This window comes from Physella acuta, unplaced genomic scaffold, assembly GCF_028476545.2.
Source record: "Physella acuta isolate Inbredline_101_S28 unplaced genomic scaffold, ASM2847654v3 ptg001442l, whole genome shotgun sequence".
In the NCBI taxonomy this organism is placed as follows: Eukaryota; Metazoa; Mollusca; class Gastropoda; family Physidae; genus Physella; species Physella acuta.
The window spans coordinates 27,501-44,688 of record NW_026732957.1 but is presented as its reverse complement, the minus strand read 5'-3'; the positions used below and the strand labels follow the sequence as shown (position 1 = coordinate 44,688).

Sequence of the window (17,188 nt, the reverse complement as noted above, 5' to 3'; positions counted from 1 at the left end):
AAGTACTTACCTTACTGCTGATTCTGAAGTACTTAGCTAACTGTTGATAGTAAATTTACCTAGCATTTGATAGTGAAGCTGCACATTAATTGTTGATTGTGGATAAACTACCAGGCTGATGATATTTCTCAATGAAATAGCATAATGTAAAACAACAACATAGCTTTTATTTAATACATTAGAGATAATTTCAAAAAAATAATTAAAAAATACCACATCAGCTGATCCTATGCATATCTCATTCTTGCGAACAGAGGAGAGTTAAAACGTTTTCATGCAATTTTTTCACGTAATGGATAATATAATATACGTTTGCTTTCTTCTGTCATCTGTGTTTTGCATATCAGGTAATGAAGCGTCTATACTTTAAGATAGAATCATAAACTGATAGATAGGCAGACATGCAGACGTACAGACATACACATACAGAGACACACATAGGGAAATAGAAACAGACACACAGACACACTGACAGAAATACACTCAGAGACACACAGACGGACAGACATACACACACCGAGACACGCAGACCTACAGAAATACACACACACAGACACGCAGACGGACAGAAATACAAACACATAGACATGCAGATTGACATAACTACACACACACTCAGACGCAAAAAGAGACAAACCGGTAAAATGGAATTTGTATTGCCATTTTTGACTTCCCAGAATCATCCTTTTGTTCTCCTGATATGGAATATCACGACCACACCCGGACGTGTCTAAAACTGTTTGAGAGAAAGGAAAACTATGTGCAGGCCAAATCTTTCTGTCAAAGAAACGTTTCGGGGGGAAAGGATAACTCCAAGAAAGGATATCTTGTGAGAATCTACGATAGTGTGACAGACAACTTTGTTAAGGGTAGGTAACTCCAATAATCATCAATTAAACTGGCAAAAACCATATTTCTTCTACATATTTTGCAACTTTCGCCATGGTGTCACACCCCATAAATGGTGTCACCCGGTGTCACACGATGTAGCTTCACGTACTTCAATTAATTTATTCAAGAATAATACGATGTTTTCTTCTTCTAATAAACGTCTGAAAGATCTTCAGTATAAAGCAAGTCGATATTACTAGTGAAAATACCCCGTGAAACCTTTACAAATAGTTTTAAACTACTTAAATATAATTTTAAAAAATACTTATAATATTTTATTGAACGAGACCGATCTAAACGATAAAAAGCTAGCCGAAAATCGTGTTCGTTAAGGATGCAATGTCTTAGAACTGTGCTACTCATCCAGTTTAAAAGGATCATTAGATACAATTTTGATAATGTTACTACTCTCTTACGATGTAATTTCACTTAACATTGAGGTCGTACGATTTAAAATATGAGAGAATTCGAATATCGACAAAATACTGTATGTCGGTCTTCGTGGTGAATAAATTACATTTGTGTTTCGTTGTTCCTTGTGAGACTCAAAGTCAGCTCTCTTTTCTATATTCCCTGAGAATCTTTCCTAGCCCATCTACATAACCAGGTAAGTCATTGATACATGATCGGTTTAACAAGTAGACCTAATTTAACGACATTTTTTTCTCAATTTACATTCTGTCAACTCCCCCACACACAAAAAAATATATCAATATACACTTTGTCTACTCCCCCAACACAAAAAAATGAGTAACTTTACAGTGTTACACCATGTCAATCCCTCCCCCTCCCGCCACACCAAACAAAAGTTGTTTTAATTTACAACCGGTCTACCTCTCCCCCCCCCCTCCTAAAGATGTTTCAATTTAGTTTACTACTCCCGCTTAAACATTTTTTAAAACCATTATAGTTCACAATAAATACAAAATACAAGTTACGTCAATATCAATACAATTCTATAGACAAAATATACTGATTAACACACATGAGAATACATCGGTTCATCTACAGAGGGCTTTACTCGCTCGACTATGCCGCCTTCTACACCGAAGAGCTACCTATACCTTACAACCTGTGTTGACAAAACACCTACAAGAACATACACACCACTAACCCGTTAAACCCATAATAAAGTAAAGATTCCTCTTTAGACGTAGGGATCCACCACGTCTTTCTTGACGTCAGTTGGTGTGGTTATCGCCCAGCCGCCTTTACTTTCTCCAACGTAAGTCAGGTAACCATCAGAGCTACGTGTAGTCATGGACGTTCTACAGGACTTAAGTCACAGAGATCCGAACTCGAGGCATTCGGGATATCAGCCAAGCGCTCAACCTTTTGACCACGCCTTCCCACAATGTTTATTAAGTGAAACATTATTTTATTCAATGTGCTGTTTTTGTTTTAATTTAGATTATCTAAGAAGGAACGGCGTGAATACAGCTTTGATAGGATTGAACGACCGCGCGATTCAAGGCGTCTTTCGATGGGACGAAATTCAAGAGGTTGCAACTTTTTTTTAAAAATTATTACCACGACGGAAAAACTAGTTTTATTTTTTTAATAATATTTTTACTGTTACTCCAATAACATATTAAAATACAGATTACGGACTAAACTTTCCGAAAGGGGGGGGGGGGGGCGGACACTAATAATAGTACATGTTGTCTATATACATTTCATTTCGTTCGAGGGGGGATCTGTAGACTTTCATCGTGTGTTTGGGGGGGGGTCTGTTTCCCTATTATGGTTAATTGTTTATCATGCAAAAAACAGTGCAAGTATGTCTTAGTTTGCTGAATGGTAGTCAAATACCAACAAAATATTGTACATGTGTTTTAAAGAGGAAAATAATGGGTTACCATTCAAAATCCTTGATAGTATCAGCACATGCGCATACAAGATTCTTTTTTCTAACCCCCACATCTAAGGTATTATTTTCTAAAAATAATTTTGTGTCGTTGCTTAACTCACCGCTTAATAAATGCTGGGTACACATTAAAACTACATGGACTCATGTTCAGTTTTTGGCGTGCAAGCTTGTGAGCGCGAATTCCCATTCTGCTTGTTTACTTTGTGTAATCAACTATAGAGAAAATTAATTAGCATACAATTACAAATACGTTTTTTTTTCTTATTTTTGTCAGGAGGTGACGTATTTTGGATGGGCAAAACCTTTCACACAAAACCCTGGACTGCGTAGTGTAGTTATAGAGAGCAACGGTTGGAGGGAACACAGTGGTCAGCAGGAGAGGTTTATTTGTCAAGTCGAAGCAGGTAAACAGTAATTAATTTAATTAAAACGTAATTTAACATGTGAGCAAATTGTGAGTGTTTTTAGAGTCAGGGGCGTCACTAGGTCGGGTGTCACTCATTTCGGTAGCCCAGTGTGTCACCCCCACTCAGACATATATTAAATTTATGAGACTAAAACCATAGGGAGCTTTTCATGTTAACACGTAATGAGTGTTCTTTGAAAAATTAAGTCTTGAGTTACCCACTGGTAGTACCCACTTCGTTAACCCTTGGCATCACCCACTTCGGTAGGCAGCGGTGTCACCAACTTCGGTAATGTCCAATAGGGCTTGTAAGTAGGTCACAACTTCTCGTTCTCTTACTATGCAGCTAGTAGATTTCGAGACCGTAGACTTACAAGCCCTATACCCCTTCTAAACATTTCTAATTATCTGCTTTATATTTATTTTTCTTAAAGTCTTACCCGAAGCCAAAATGACGTGTCCACCTGCGCAAATCGGTGACTTAGACCACAAAATTGCTTGCGTTGTCAACTTGCGGGACCCCTCTATATTGAAGAGTACATCTTTGACCAAAGATGGCGAGTTTGTGGCCCGCTGTGGGCCGTCAAGCTGCACATCCACCCTGCAGTATGATGCTGTGGTCAGGAGTGGGACCACAACAGTCACGATACCTAGCGTCATTCGAGACCATGAGGGCAACTGGACATGTGCCATTCAGTTTGCCGGGAGCAGTTATGTTGCGAGAGATTCGTGCATCTTGCAAGTATTAGGTGAGTTATGTGTAGTGATATCATGTATGTAGTGGGAAAGTATTGTGTAATGACATCTTGTAAGTACTGGGTGAGTTATGTGTAATGACATGTAATGGGTGAGTTATGTGTAATCACATGTACTGGATGAGTTATGTGTAATAACATGTACTGGGAGAGTTATGTGTAATGACATGCACTGGGTGAGTTATGTGTAATCACATGTAGGGGTCAGTTATGTGTAATGACATGTACTGGATGAATTATGTGTAGTGATATGTACTGGGTGAGTTATATGTAATGACATGTACTGGGTGAGTTATGTGTAATGACATGTACTGGGTGAGTTATGTGTAATGACATGTACTGGGTGAGTTATGTGTAATGACATGTACTGGGTGAGTTATGTGTAATGACATGGACTGAGTTAGTTATGTGTAATGACATGTACTGGGTGAGTTATGTGTCATGACATGTACTGGGTTAGTTATGTGTAATGACATGTACTGGGTGAGTTATGTGTAATGACATGGACTGGGTGAGTTATGTGTAATGACATGCACTGGATGAGTTATGTGTAATGACATCTTGCACGTACTGGATGAATTATGTGTATTGACATGTACTGGGTGAGTTATGTGTAATGACATGTACTGGGTGAGTTATGTGTAATGACATGTACTGGGTGAGTTATGTGTAATGACATGTACTGGGTGAGTTATGTGTAATGACATCTTGCACGTACTGGATGAATTATGTGTACTGACATGTACTGGGTGAGTTATGTGTACTGACATGTACTGTGTGAGTTATGTGTAATGACATGTACTGGGTGAGTTATGTGTAATGACATGTACTGGGTGAGTTATGTGTAAAGACATCTTGCACGTACTGGATGAATTATGTGTACTGACATGTACTGGGTGAGTTATGTGTAATGACATGTACTGGGTGAGTTATGTGTAATGACATGTACTGGGTGAGTTATGTGTAAAGACATCTTGCACGTACTGGATGAATTATGTGTACTGACATGTACTGGGTGAGTTATATGTAATGACATGTACTGGGTGAGTTATGTGTAATGACATGTACTGGGTGAGTTATGTGTAATGACATGTACTGGGTGAGTTATGTGTAATGACATGTACTGGGTGAGTTATGTGTAATGACATGGACTGAGTTAGTTATGTGTAATGACATGTACTGGGTGAGTTATGTGTCATGACATGTACTGGGTTAGTTATGTGTAATGACATGTACTGGGTGAGTTATGTGTAATGACATGGACTGGGTGAGTTATGTGTAATGACATGCACTGGATGAGTTATGTGTAATGACATCTTGCACGTACTGGATGAATTATGTGTATTGACATGTACTGGGTGAGTTATGTGTAATGACATGTACTGGGTGAGTTATGTGTAATGACATGTACTGGGTGAGTTATGTGTAATGACATCTTGCACGTACTGGATGAATTATGTGTACTGACATGTACTGGGTGAGTTATGTGTACTGACATGTACTGTGTGAGTTATGTGTAATGACATGTACTGGGTGAGTTATGTGTAATGACATGTACTGGGTGAGTTATGTGTAAAGACATCTTGCACGTACTGGATGAATTATGTGTACTGACATGTACTGGGTGAGTTATGTGTAATGACATGTACTGGGTGAGTTATGTGTAATGACATGTACTGGGTGAGTTATGTGTAAAGACATCTTGCACGTACTGGATGAATTATGTGTACTGAAATGTACTGGGTGAGTTATGTGTAATGACATGTACTGGGTGAGTTATGTGTAATGACATCTTGCACGTACTGGATGAATTATGTGTAATGACATGTAATGGGTGATTTATGTGTAATGACATCTACTGGGTGAGTTATGTGTAATGACATGTACTGGGTGAGTTATGTGTAATGACATGGACTGGGTTAGTTATGTGTAATGACAATTATTTGGTGAGTTATGTGTAATGACATGTACTGGGTGAGTTATGCGTAATGACATGTACTGGGTGAGTTATGTGTAATGACATGGACTTGGTGAGTTATGTGTAATGACATGTACTGGGTGAGTTATGCGTAATGACATGTACTGGGTGAGTTATGTGTAATGACATGGACTTGGTGAGTTATGTGTAATGACATTGACTTGGTGAGTTATGTGTATTGACATGTACTGGGTGAGTTATGTGTAATGACATGCACTGGGTGAGTTATGTGTAATGACATGTACTGGGTGAGTTATGTGTAATGACATGTACTGGGTGAGTTATGTGTAATGACATGTACTGGGTGAGTTATGTGTAATGACATGTACTGGGTGAGTTATGTGTAATGACATGTACTTTGTGAGTTATGTGTAATGACATGTACTGGGTGAGTTATGTGTAATGACATGTACTGGGTGAGTTATGTGTAATGACATCATGTAAGTTCTGGGTGAGTTATGTGTAATGACATGTACTGGGTGAGTTATATGTAATGACATTTACTGGGTTAGTTATGTGTAATGACAATTACTGGGTGAGTTATGTGTAATGACATGTACTGGGTGAGTTATGTGTAATGACATGTAATGGGTGAGTTATTTGTAATGACATCTTGCACGTACTGGATGAATTATGTGTAATGACAATTACTGGGTGAGTTATGTGTAATGACATGTACTGGGTGAGTTATGCGTAATGACATGTACTGGATGAGTTATGTGTAATGACATGGACTTGGTGAGTTATGTGTACTGGCATTGACTTGGTGAGTTATGTGTATTGACATGTACTGGGTGAGTTATGTGTAATGACATGCACTGGGTGAGTTATGTGTAATGACATGTACTGGGTGAGTTATGTGTAATAACATGTACTGGGTGAGTTATGTGTAATGACATGTACTGGGTTAGTTATGTGTAATAAAATGCACTGGGTGAGTTATGTGTAATGACATGTACTGGGTGAGTTATGTAATGACATCTTGCACGTACTGGATGAATTATGTGTACTGACATGTACTGGGTGAATTATGTGTAATGACATCTTGCACGTACTGGATGAGTTATGTGTAATGACATCTTGTAAGTACTGTGTGAGTTATGTGTAATGACATGTAATACAGTACCTAACAGTAATCTCAGCACTTCTAAATCATCAATTTACTTTAAAAAGTTTTAATATAATTAAACATGCGTTGCATATATATTTCTATATACAAATTTATACACACTGTTATAGCCTACACACAAGCATATATATATATATATATATATATATATATATATATATATATATATATATATATATATATATATATATATATTTTAAAGTGCCAGCAGACCCTCCTGTATGTAGCCACATGGTGTATAATACTTACATAGAGGTCACGTGTTTCACCGCTCAAGTCTATCCTGAAGCAACGTGCGAATGGTTGTATCAAATCAACTCACAATCTAAGGTACGGCTAATTTATTTCTTGCTAGCTACGCTGTTAAATAGTTTATCCGACGGTTTAGTAATATAACCCTCATCCACTGTCGTATCAAACCAACTCACTAGCAAAGGTACGGCTAATTTATTTCTTGCTAGCAACGCTGTTAAATAGTTTCCCACACTGTCGTAAAAGAGCATATCCTATCATAAACAGGTCTATATTTTCGTGATGGTTTTATTTATAAATACTAGCCAATATTATAAAGAATATAAACTACTTTTTATTGTTATATAAAGAAAATATAATAACATTTAAAGCTTCATTACAACACTAACAAAATAAAGATATTTCTTAAAGCTCCAATATGAATAATTGTATAAGGAATGGGCTGGTCGAGTGGTAGAGGTTAGGCCTCTGACATGGAGGTCTAAATAGTACAATTTATCAACGAATTTACTATAAGTACTAATTTTGGAATCATTAGAGCGTTTAAAAATTTTGAATGTTTAAAAATTATAAAGATCTACATCATTGATCAGGTCAAGTTGAGCAACTCTCAAACTAAAACAGATCACGAGAGTTTTATCGTGTATGGACACACCTACATAAGAACGGAATGTTCGGCCACCCTAAGACTGAGTTCCTTCCCTTCTGGCGCCTACACGTTCACGGTGACCATGACTCCTAGTTTCTCACCAGTGCCTAAGTCCCTGTCAGTGTCGAAAGACCATGTTGTAACATTAGGTAAGTATAGATGCCATCATGTACATGATTTAGTTTTGTATTGTTTTAACACTATTTTCATAAAGTCACAATAGATTAACAAAACATGCTAACTTATAATTTACGATCGTGTTTATTTTTTTTTTTACCTATAATAAAATAATGAGCATAAATTCTCTTTAATTAAATAAACTTTTCGTGTTTTATTTTTTTTTTAATCTATAGTAAAAATAATGATAAAAAATTCTGTTGTAAAATAAACTTTCAATAAGATTTGATAAATTAATGCCCAAAAAGTGTATTTTAATATAAATGATTTAGTGTAAAATCATTTATTGTGTTTAAAATATTTATGTTTTTGTTCTGCTAGGTAAGTTAGATACCACCAGTCCACGCCCTTTCGTAGTGTGAACACAATTTTCAAAAGGAAACAAATTAACAAATATTGCTAAGTTTTAATTTACAATCAAATCTTATACCAAATTTGATTAATGACTAGAAAGTGTATATACATATAAATGATTGACTGTAAAAACCATTGATTATGTTTTGAACACATTTTGTTTTGAGAAGCTTGAATCATTGTAATTACTTAAAACATTCAATTTCCGCTTTAAAATATTGTAATTTGTTTTTCTGTGTCTATAAAAGTATTCAATTCTAAAGCCAACTTTATTATGAATGGCTTACAACAAATTTTCCGTATGATGTGCAGATAACTCTAATATTTCAAGTCGGGTAACCCTACATTTTAATACAACATCAAGAGTGAATTGAATCGCATATTATTTGCCCCAGACCCTAAAAAGTAGATTATATTAAAATAATGGTGTAAAACTTTAACCAGCAGTTTAGTAAGACAAGACCATACACAGCGGATGTAGCGCATGACGCGCATGGTGTGAATGTTAACACAACATCCCGTTAGACGTCACTATTCTCAAGCACCCGTCGACAGCTGCAAAAATATTGTCCAGTCCACTCATCGATATCTTCTAATATATTTTCCCAAACACTCATCGCCGTCTTCTAATATATTTTACCATACATCCATCGACAGCTTTTAATACATTTTCCCATGCACTCAACATACAAGGAGTGGTTTTCGACATTGTTATACTTACATCTTAGAACATTTAAATAGTGTTAATCATAATTTAGGGATCGCCAATCTATTGCTCTAAGTAAAAGAATTTTTTGAACCGATTTATTATAAAGATGTTCTACGTATTTTAAGAAAAACGCTTAATTATAATTGTATTTAGTAACCGGGAAAATTATATTCTCTGACAAATTTTGGTCAAATTGGGTATTTAATTTTCCTTTATCGTATATTGGAATTTATATAGGGCTAAAACATTAACGCGGTGTAGATGAATATTATATGGTAACACCATCTTGAAATTAAAATATCACCACGTAATACAAAACACTGTTTAAGAAACAGCAAATGTAAAATGAACACGTTTTGGATGGTATAAATTAATTAAGACAGATCTAGGAAGTACGACATTTCGGGTTTGCATTACTGATAACTAATATTGAGGCTTAATATTTGGTTTTTGATACGATGCAAAAAAGGCCTTAAATCATAATAGTTTCTAGATATCATTTGCATAAAAATATAAACATTTAACTACAAAAAATCAATTGTAACAAAAACATAAAAACAGCGTCTCAATATTTTTACTTAAGGCGCATACACATGTTTTATAAGAGGGAGTAGATATATGTTTTAGTCTAGGACTCAAAACGTGTCTAGCGTGATTTAATTACCCTAATTAGAAAACCTAACACAATATATTAGGGAAAACTTTTAGCTATTTGTAAGAGCTTTGTCGATGCAAACCAACTTTTAAAAGTAAAACTTAAAAAACAGAAACTCAAATTTAGAACATAACGATAGATCAATAACAGAAACACGTACCATAATAATAAAACTAAGTCCAGTCTGCATAAGTGTAATGACTTATGTTTATAATTCCAGCACCCCCTCCAGACCCGCCTGTATTTACTGACACCACCGGTACCAACGTCACAGAACTGACCCTCAGAGAGGACCAATCCGTCAGCTTTACCTGCACCATACACGGCGGCACACCTGCCGTGTACAAGACGCACCTGACCTGTGATAATGCCGTTTGGGGGCCAACGGTGTCTGAGCTTGGCCCAAAGGTGGAGCTGGCCATTATGGCCAATCGTCGAGCGGATGGGAAAACGTGTCAGTGTAGAGGCGAGCATATTACGGGCTACAGCTTGACAAGTGTTATACGATTCACTGTTATATGTAAGCCAGTTTATATTATAATACCGTATAAAATACCATAATATGTAATACCATATATATATATATGAAAAGGCTTTCAAATAAAATCATGTCTCATATATATATATATATATATATATATATATATATATATATATATATATATATATATATATATATATATATATATGTATTTATATATATATATATATATATATATATGTATATATATATGTATATATATATATATATATATATATATATATATATATATATATATATATATATATATATATATATATATATATATATATATATATATATATATATATATATATGAGACATGATTTTATTTGAAAGCCTTTTCATATACACAGATCCATCTAGTGTCAGCTCATTTGGACTCTTCAACTGGTATGGACCAATATCATCTGAAGATGTTCAAGAGAATAGAGATGTATCCATACAGTGCAAGGTATCAGGAACAGCTGAGTCGAGAATTGAGCTGTACCATTCAAACTACATGGGTAATTTGAAACTGTTGCAAAACGTGAGTACCCAACTAGAATAATGTTTTCGATCTTGTGTATACTTAAAAAGCCGTTTCTACGTTTTAAATATTTTTAAAAATACCTAGAAAATATTTCAAGTGTTTAAAAATTCCATCATTCCATAATTGAAATGCTTAACTTCTTCTTCTTCGTTTTTAATTCTAGTGTTGTAAGGTATTCGCTCCAACACAATTAAGTATTACGTGTCAACTTGTTATGCGTCATATATAGATCGTTGACTCCGATTTCAGCCTACTTTTGTTTTTTGAATTCTTCCATAATTTATGTCCAATCAAAACAAACTACAAAGAGGAAGTTGGTTCATTTTGGCGTTTTTTCTCCAAGAAGATCTGCTGGCCCTACCTATCGAGCCTAATCTGCCCGGAGGTTCGAACTCGGGACTTTTTGGTTCAGTAATCATAGCAGAGGCGTAGCGACCCTTCCCGGCGCCCGGGGACAAACTTTCGATTTGCACGCCCCCCTCAAGATTTCGATTTTCACCCCCCTCAAACTTTCAATTTGCACCCCCCCCTCAACCTTTCAATTTATTTTTCCAACCCATTTTAGCGCCCCCTAAGGTCGGTGCCCGGGAACATATGTCCCCCCCCGCCCCCCCCCCCCCCCGCTACTGAATCATAGGCTAAACCTACCCGATTACGCTGACCACCACTGAATATTTAAAACTGCGTATGTTTTAACACATTGGGATGGTTCAGTAGAACACACGTCCACTAATTCGAAAGGTTCCGGGTTCAAGTCAATTAGACGTGTAAGTCTTGAGGCTTTGGATATGTAGCAGATATATGTTAAAAATAGAAGAGGCGGCTCAGCTGACCAACCAATCCCATCTTATCATATAGTCGTTGCAATAGGGCTGGTAAGTAGGTCAATAAACAGTTCTATGGCTCATGCAGGTTTTGTTGAGCCGTAGTACTGGTTGGTGACCTACTTACCAACCCTATAGATCAACTATAAACACACAGAGTACGAAGTAGAGATGTGATTTTGTAACAGTTCTATATCCAGAATTAGTGAAGAGGAATGGTAATGATGAATTAATTAATTGTATAGACCGCCAGGATTTTACAAAATGAGGCCTACTTCAGTTGTTTTTTATACACCTAATAATACAAAATTCTGATTGATTATTTTTCTGTTACGGAAAAAAAAATACCATGAATTTGATAGAATAAATTGCTTGTTTATTCAAATATGATGTAGGGCCTATATAGAGAACTTCACTTCTCGTCTATTCGACATGTTCAAATATTCTGTCTTTCCGTGTACGGATTAATATTAACTCCCCATGATTACACAGTTCAGTGGCGTCGAAAAGGCGAAGGCGAGGGGGGGGGGGGTGCGGACTGCAAAGGGTGACACCATTTTGGGAGGTGATGCCTAGAAAAAAAGGAAGATATAATAATTAAACGATTTTTTTTCAGTTGAATGGATGATTGATTAGATTTTACAAGTAGTTGAAGTACAAATGTATGACCCCGACAAAGCAGGAGGGGGAGGGGAATGACACTATAAAGTAAACATGCAATGTATAGATAAAACAATGTTACACCCAGCTGTATTAACAACCGACTAGAGATAAACATCATTAGTATTAAATGTGAACAGTTAAAAGCTTTTTACCGGAAGGGGGTAGATTGTGGGGGGGGGGGGGGGGGGGTGAAAACAAGTGAACGATGTATAGTAAAAAAAGGGGGTGACACCATGAGGTGTCGCATCTGGTGACACCCGACAAGCAACACCACTGTGTAAGGTTATTTTATCTGCATAACATTGTGCTGTAGGTGACAGGTCTGAACCTCGTCTACAACTTGAGAACCGCCTGCAACAGTTCGGGGCGGTACGTTTGTATCACCACCAGCATGTACAACTTTGAGAGTCATCAGATGTCTTTGGCATTAAAAGTCAAATGTAGGTATCATTACACTGGGTTATCTCTTTGGCACTAAAAGTCAAATGTAGGTATCAGAACACTGAGTTATCTCTTGGATCTCTCCGTCTCTCTATTAACAAATAAAATAATATATGCATATACAACTAATTCTTTTATTTTATATAAATATGTATATCTAGGTATATTATACATTATATATATATATATATATATATATATATATATATATATATATATATATAGATATATATCTTTATATATATATATATATATATATATATATATATATATATATATATATATATATATATATATATATATATATATATATATAAGGTATATAATATAAAGATATGTTTAGATATATAAAGATATAAATACATTAATTACTCTGCAGGTTCTCCCGAACACTGTAACGGAAACAATGGCGACCAAAAACCAACTTTTGGCGTAGCAGTCAATAAAGTGATAGACGTACGCCTGTGTTTTATAGCCAATCCAGAGCCTTTTAAGTTTCTGTTGTATAGAGGTAACTATGTAGTACGTTCATTCTGCAGTAGGCTTCCATACTTGGACTTAGTTGAAAGGTCAATTAAGTCTTAATACGTAAATATTATGACATGAAAAATTCAAAATTCAAAATTTCAAAACCCACCCAGTTGGAAGAATATGCCAGGTAGCGAAATGGTTTTAATTAATATCTTTCAAGTTTATTTTTTTTTATGTTTTATGACATTTTTATAAACTTCATAAAAAATACCCTTATCATTTACATATATCAATGAAATGTTTATAGCTCTTATATTATTTTAGCGCAACACATTTGCATTTTAGTTATACCGTATGTTGCTTCAAGCATACTGTTTAATAACAGACGAGGGGAGAGTTAGTTTTCCAAATGTTTTATACACATTTATTTCTATATTTAAATGAACCGGGAGTGATCTCCCCTAAACTTTCTCGAATATTCTTATATAAAACAACAGTGATGGGAACTCGGGCGACATGATTTTTAATCCATTTTAAATACTTAAAGTTTTAAAAATAGAATAAAATCTCGTAGACAAAAGAATTGCACATCAAGTGAACGCTAAATTAAAAAAGTGCATAATAGTGCGCAATAGTATTAGTACTTTTAAAATTTACATTAGTTTTTTGAGAAATCGGAAGTAGCGTTAATAACTACTTCCGGTCAATGGAAATTACTCAAAATTTAACAGAAGTAGAGAATTAGATCTTTTACTTACAAGTGAAATTTCATTTATCTATCCGAAATAGTACTCAAGTTATAGGCTTTTGAAAAATTCAAAGTAGAAAAAGTACCACTTCCGGTTATCGGAAATCGCTCAAAAGTTGATACGGATCTACGATTTTGATAAAATACTTATATATGAAATTTCATCAACCTAGCTGTAACGGTACTCAAGTTATCGTGATTACACACGGACAGACACACACACACACAGACATACGGAGAGAATTGCAAAGCCCACTGTTTCAGACTGGATTACGCATAAAACCTCTTAATTTTGATAAATCTGGATTGATAATTTTTGCCCGATTAAAATAAGTCCTCTATACTTCGGATGTGATGAAGGACTGAGGTGTAATACGGTGAAAATTGTTAAAATTTCAAGTGATTTTTGTGCACGATTACAATACTTTTTCTATACTTCGTATATACGAGAAAGTAAAAAAGCAAGAAACATTTAAAACATTCAACAACCTTTATAAGAAACTAATTTATGTAAGTTAGCGATTAACCCGTTAAATAATATAGCTCATTATCTACGGTATATTTCTATACTTAGAGACCATTCTATTTTAATTGAAACTTTCCACTTAATACGGCAACAAATACTTGATTCTAAAGAAATTTTTCAAGTATTGCACGAAGTAAATTAGTTTGTCATCAAGAGGAGTAAATTGTTATTGCATAAATCGTTGTAAACAGAACTAACTCGTTTCTTCATTTCATGAATATAAACATTGCAAATTACCCGAATGATTTCTCTACACACACATCTATTAAAACTGATTCCACAGGTATAAATTACTTCGAAACATCCAGGTACAATGTAACGATCAACTATACCCAAAACATCTGGTCTGTGGGTGAGGTCAAGGTCACGATCAACGGTCTAAAGTCGAACGAGACTGGAGAGTTTATTCTGTATGAATTGAACTCACAGAACAAACTGGGACCTAACCCGCTTAAGTTCCTGCTCAAACCACAAGGTAGGTTTAACAAACTGCTAACACGAATTTATCCACATCCGATTAATGGTATCCATAGATAGCCAGTGAATACCCGCAGATCCGTTCAGCGGTATCCGTAGAAAGTCCGTGAGTATACACAGATCCGTTCAACGGTATCCGTAGAAAGTCCGTGAGTACACTCAGCTCTAAAGGGTACCTTTAGACGGAGAGATAAATCCGGATTGTTATTACACTGTAATTTTATACTCTGTGGTCGGAAAATCTGGTTAACTCAACTCACGCGTTTTTTTTTTATTTCTCGCTTATAGTGGTTATATTTCTTTTAAAATTAACGTACACATACCGAAAGCAAAACTAGATTTAGTGTTGCCATTTGTAAGCATTGTCAGGTAATAATTTGTTATATTTTGTGTACAGCCTAGTAGAATGTACCTTGTCATGATTCTTAAAAGCGGAGAGACACAGTGCACCGATATATATATATATATATATATATATATATATATATATATATATATATATATATATATATATATATATATATATATATGACATTGTAGTATTAAAATGCTAATACATTTTTTTTAAAATGTACAGGTCCTCCACAATGCCCAAGTGATCTACAACTTGTAGTAAACAGCAGTGCAATTAACACCCTTTCCTGGAAGCCAGGCTTCAACGGTGGACTGACCCAGACCTTCATCCTACTCGCTCACCGACTGTCTGGCACCAACGACGATAACCCGGTGGAGGTGGGGCGTGAGGTGGAGGCGTCAGAGCCTGTCATGTACCACAACGTGACGGGTCTCTCCCCGGGGGTCTATCACGTGACCATCAGCGCCGTCAACAGCATGGGAGCGACAGAGTGCCCACGTGAATCTGTCAACATAACTATTGCTGGTGAGTAGTAAACGTCGTGGTCGTGCGGTAGAGCGCTGGATCGCTTAACCGAAATTCACGAAACTGCGATTGAAGAGATCGAATCCACAGAAGTGTCATGAGTCCACTCAGCTCTAATAAGTACCTGAACTCAATTTAGTGTTGAATACTCATATTCTTTGTGAAACTTATTCAGGTATTCAGAAAAAGGTCTGTTCTTCATTATAGACCGTCTGGTCATGAAGGGTACTTGAACTTCCCCGTTTATAAACCATAGGTTTTTATACTCTGTTCTATAATAATACAGACATTTTTTTTTGCTACAAAGCTAACAACCTTTAATACATGAGATCCTAAATTTAAAATCTATAATTTTAACAACTAACGGTATACATAACTTGCCAAATACAACAATCCTATAAATTAAAAAAAAAATTATTATAACACTTATCATGTTATAATCACACCAACAACCTAAAATAATCTCGTTAAGGTATTCATTAGTTATTTGAACATAATTTACTTCTGATTATATATATATATATATATATATATATATATATATATATATATATATATATTAATTTTTTAAATTCATGTGAATTTGATTAATTTTCTTTCTATCAAACGAATTTAGACCTAATAAGAATTTGACCAAAGGATTATATTCACTAGATGAAGCTGCGTCAGATGGCCAGGTCATGACAGCAAACGTCAGTGCGTACGTCATACCGGTCGTCGTTATTATCATCCTCGTCTTCATCGCTATCATCGTCGTAATCGTCTTGAGGAGAAGAAGAAAGAAAAGCTCAACTCCGGTTGCTAATAAAGGTAAATTGATTATAGTTTACGATTTATTTTTAGTTGTTATTTAAAATTTAAAAGTCACCTATAAGAAAATATATACAGAAAAATATTGGAAACATTTGTTTTGCTAAGTGTACAAGTTTTGAAGCGAGTGTTTGGGTAAAATCTAACAAATTACATGTGTATTACTTATATATTTCTGATATATGTATATATATATATATATATATATATATATATATATATATATATATATATATATATATATATATATATATATTTATATATTTATATATATATATATATATATATATATATATATATATATATATATATATATATATATGAACACATTCTTTAGTTTGATTGACATGTTAAAATTGTATGTAGTGAAATGTTGAAACCGCTAATGAAAAAACAAAGTAACCCAGGTACCCATTTGGGCTGGATTGGCTTGAAGATAATGACTGATTTTGTCCAGCTTCATCATTTAAA

General features: G+C 35.0%; 1 protein-coding gene across 1 annotated transcript in view; it reads left to right on the top strand.

Moving 5' to 3' along the window:
- The first annotated feature begins 266 nt into the window (after positions 1–266).
- Positions 267–17,188, top strand: part of LOC131927888 (uncharacterized) — a 23,664-nt gene continuing 6,742 nt past the window's right edge. Inside the window, exons 1-14 of the mRNA XM_059283758.1 lie at positions 267–347; positions 678–869; positions 2,302–2,393; positions 3,036–3,165; positions 3,602–3,916; positions 7,232–7,359; positions 7,875–8,079; positions 10,046–10,345; positions 10,702–10,874; positions 12,678–12,804; positions 13,185–13,316; positions 14,834–15,025; positions 15,605–15,907; positions 16,562–16,717. Coding sequence (XP_059139741.1) covers positions 275–347; positions 678–869; positions 2,302–2,393; positions 3,036–3,165; positions 3,602–3,916; positions 7,232–7,359; positions 7,875–8,079; positions 10,046–10,345; positions 10,702–10,874; positions 12,678–12,804; positions 13,185–13,316; positions 14,834–15,025; positions 15,605–15,907; positions 16,562–16,717 — 2,518 coding nt within the window. The 5' untranslated portion in view covers positions 267–274. The remainder of the gene's footprint in view (positions 348–677; positions 870–2,301; positions 2,394–3,035; positions 3,166–3,601; positions 3,917–7,231; positions 7,360–7,874; positions 8,080–10,045; positions 10,346–10,701; positions 10,875–12,677; positions 12,805–13,184; positions 13,317–14,833; positions 15,026–15,604; positions 15,908–16,561; positions 16,718–17,188) is intronic.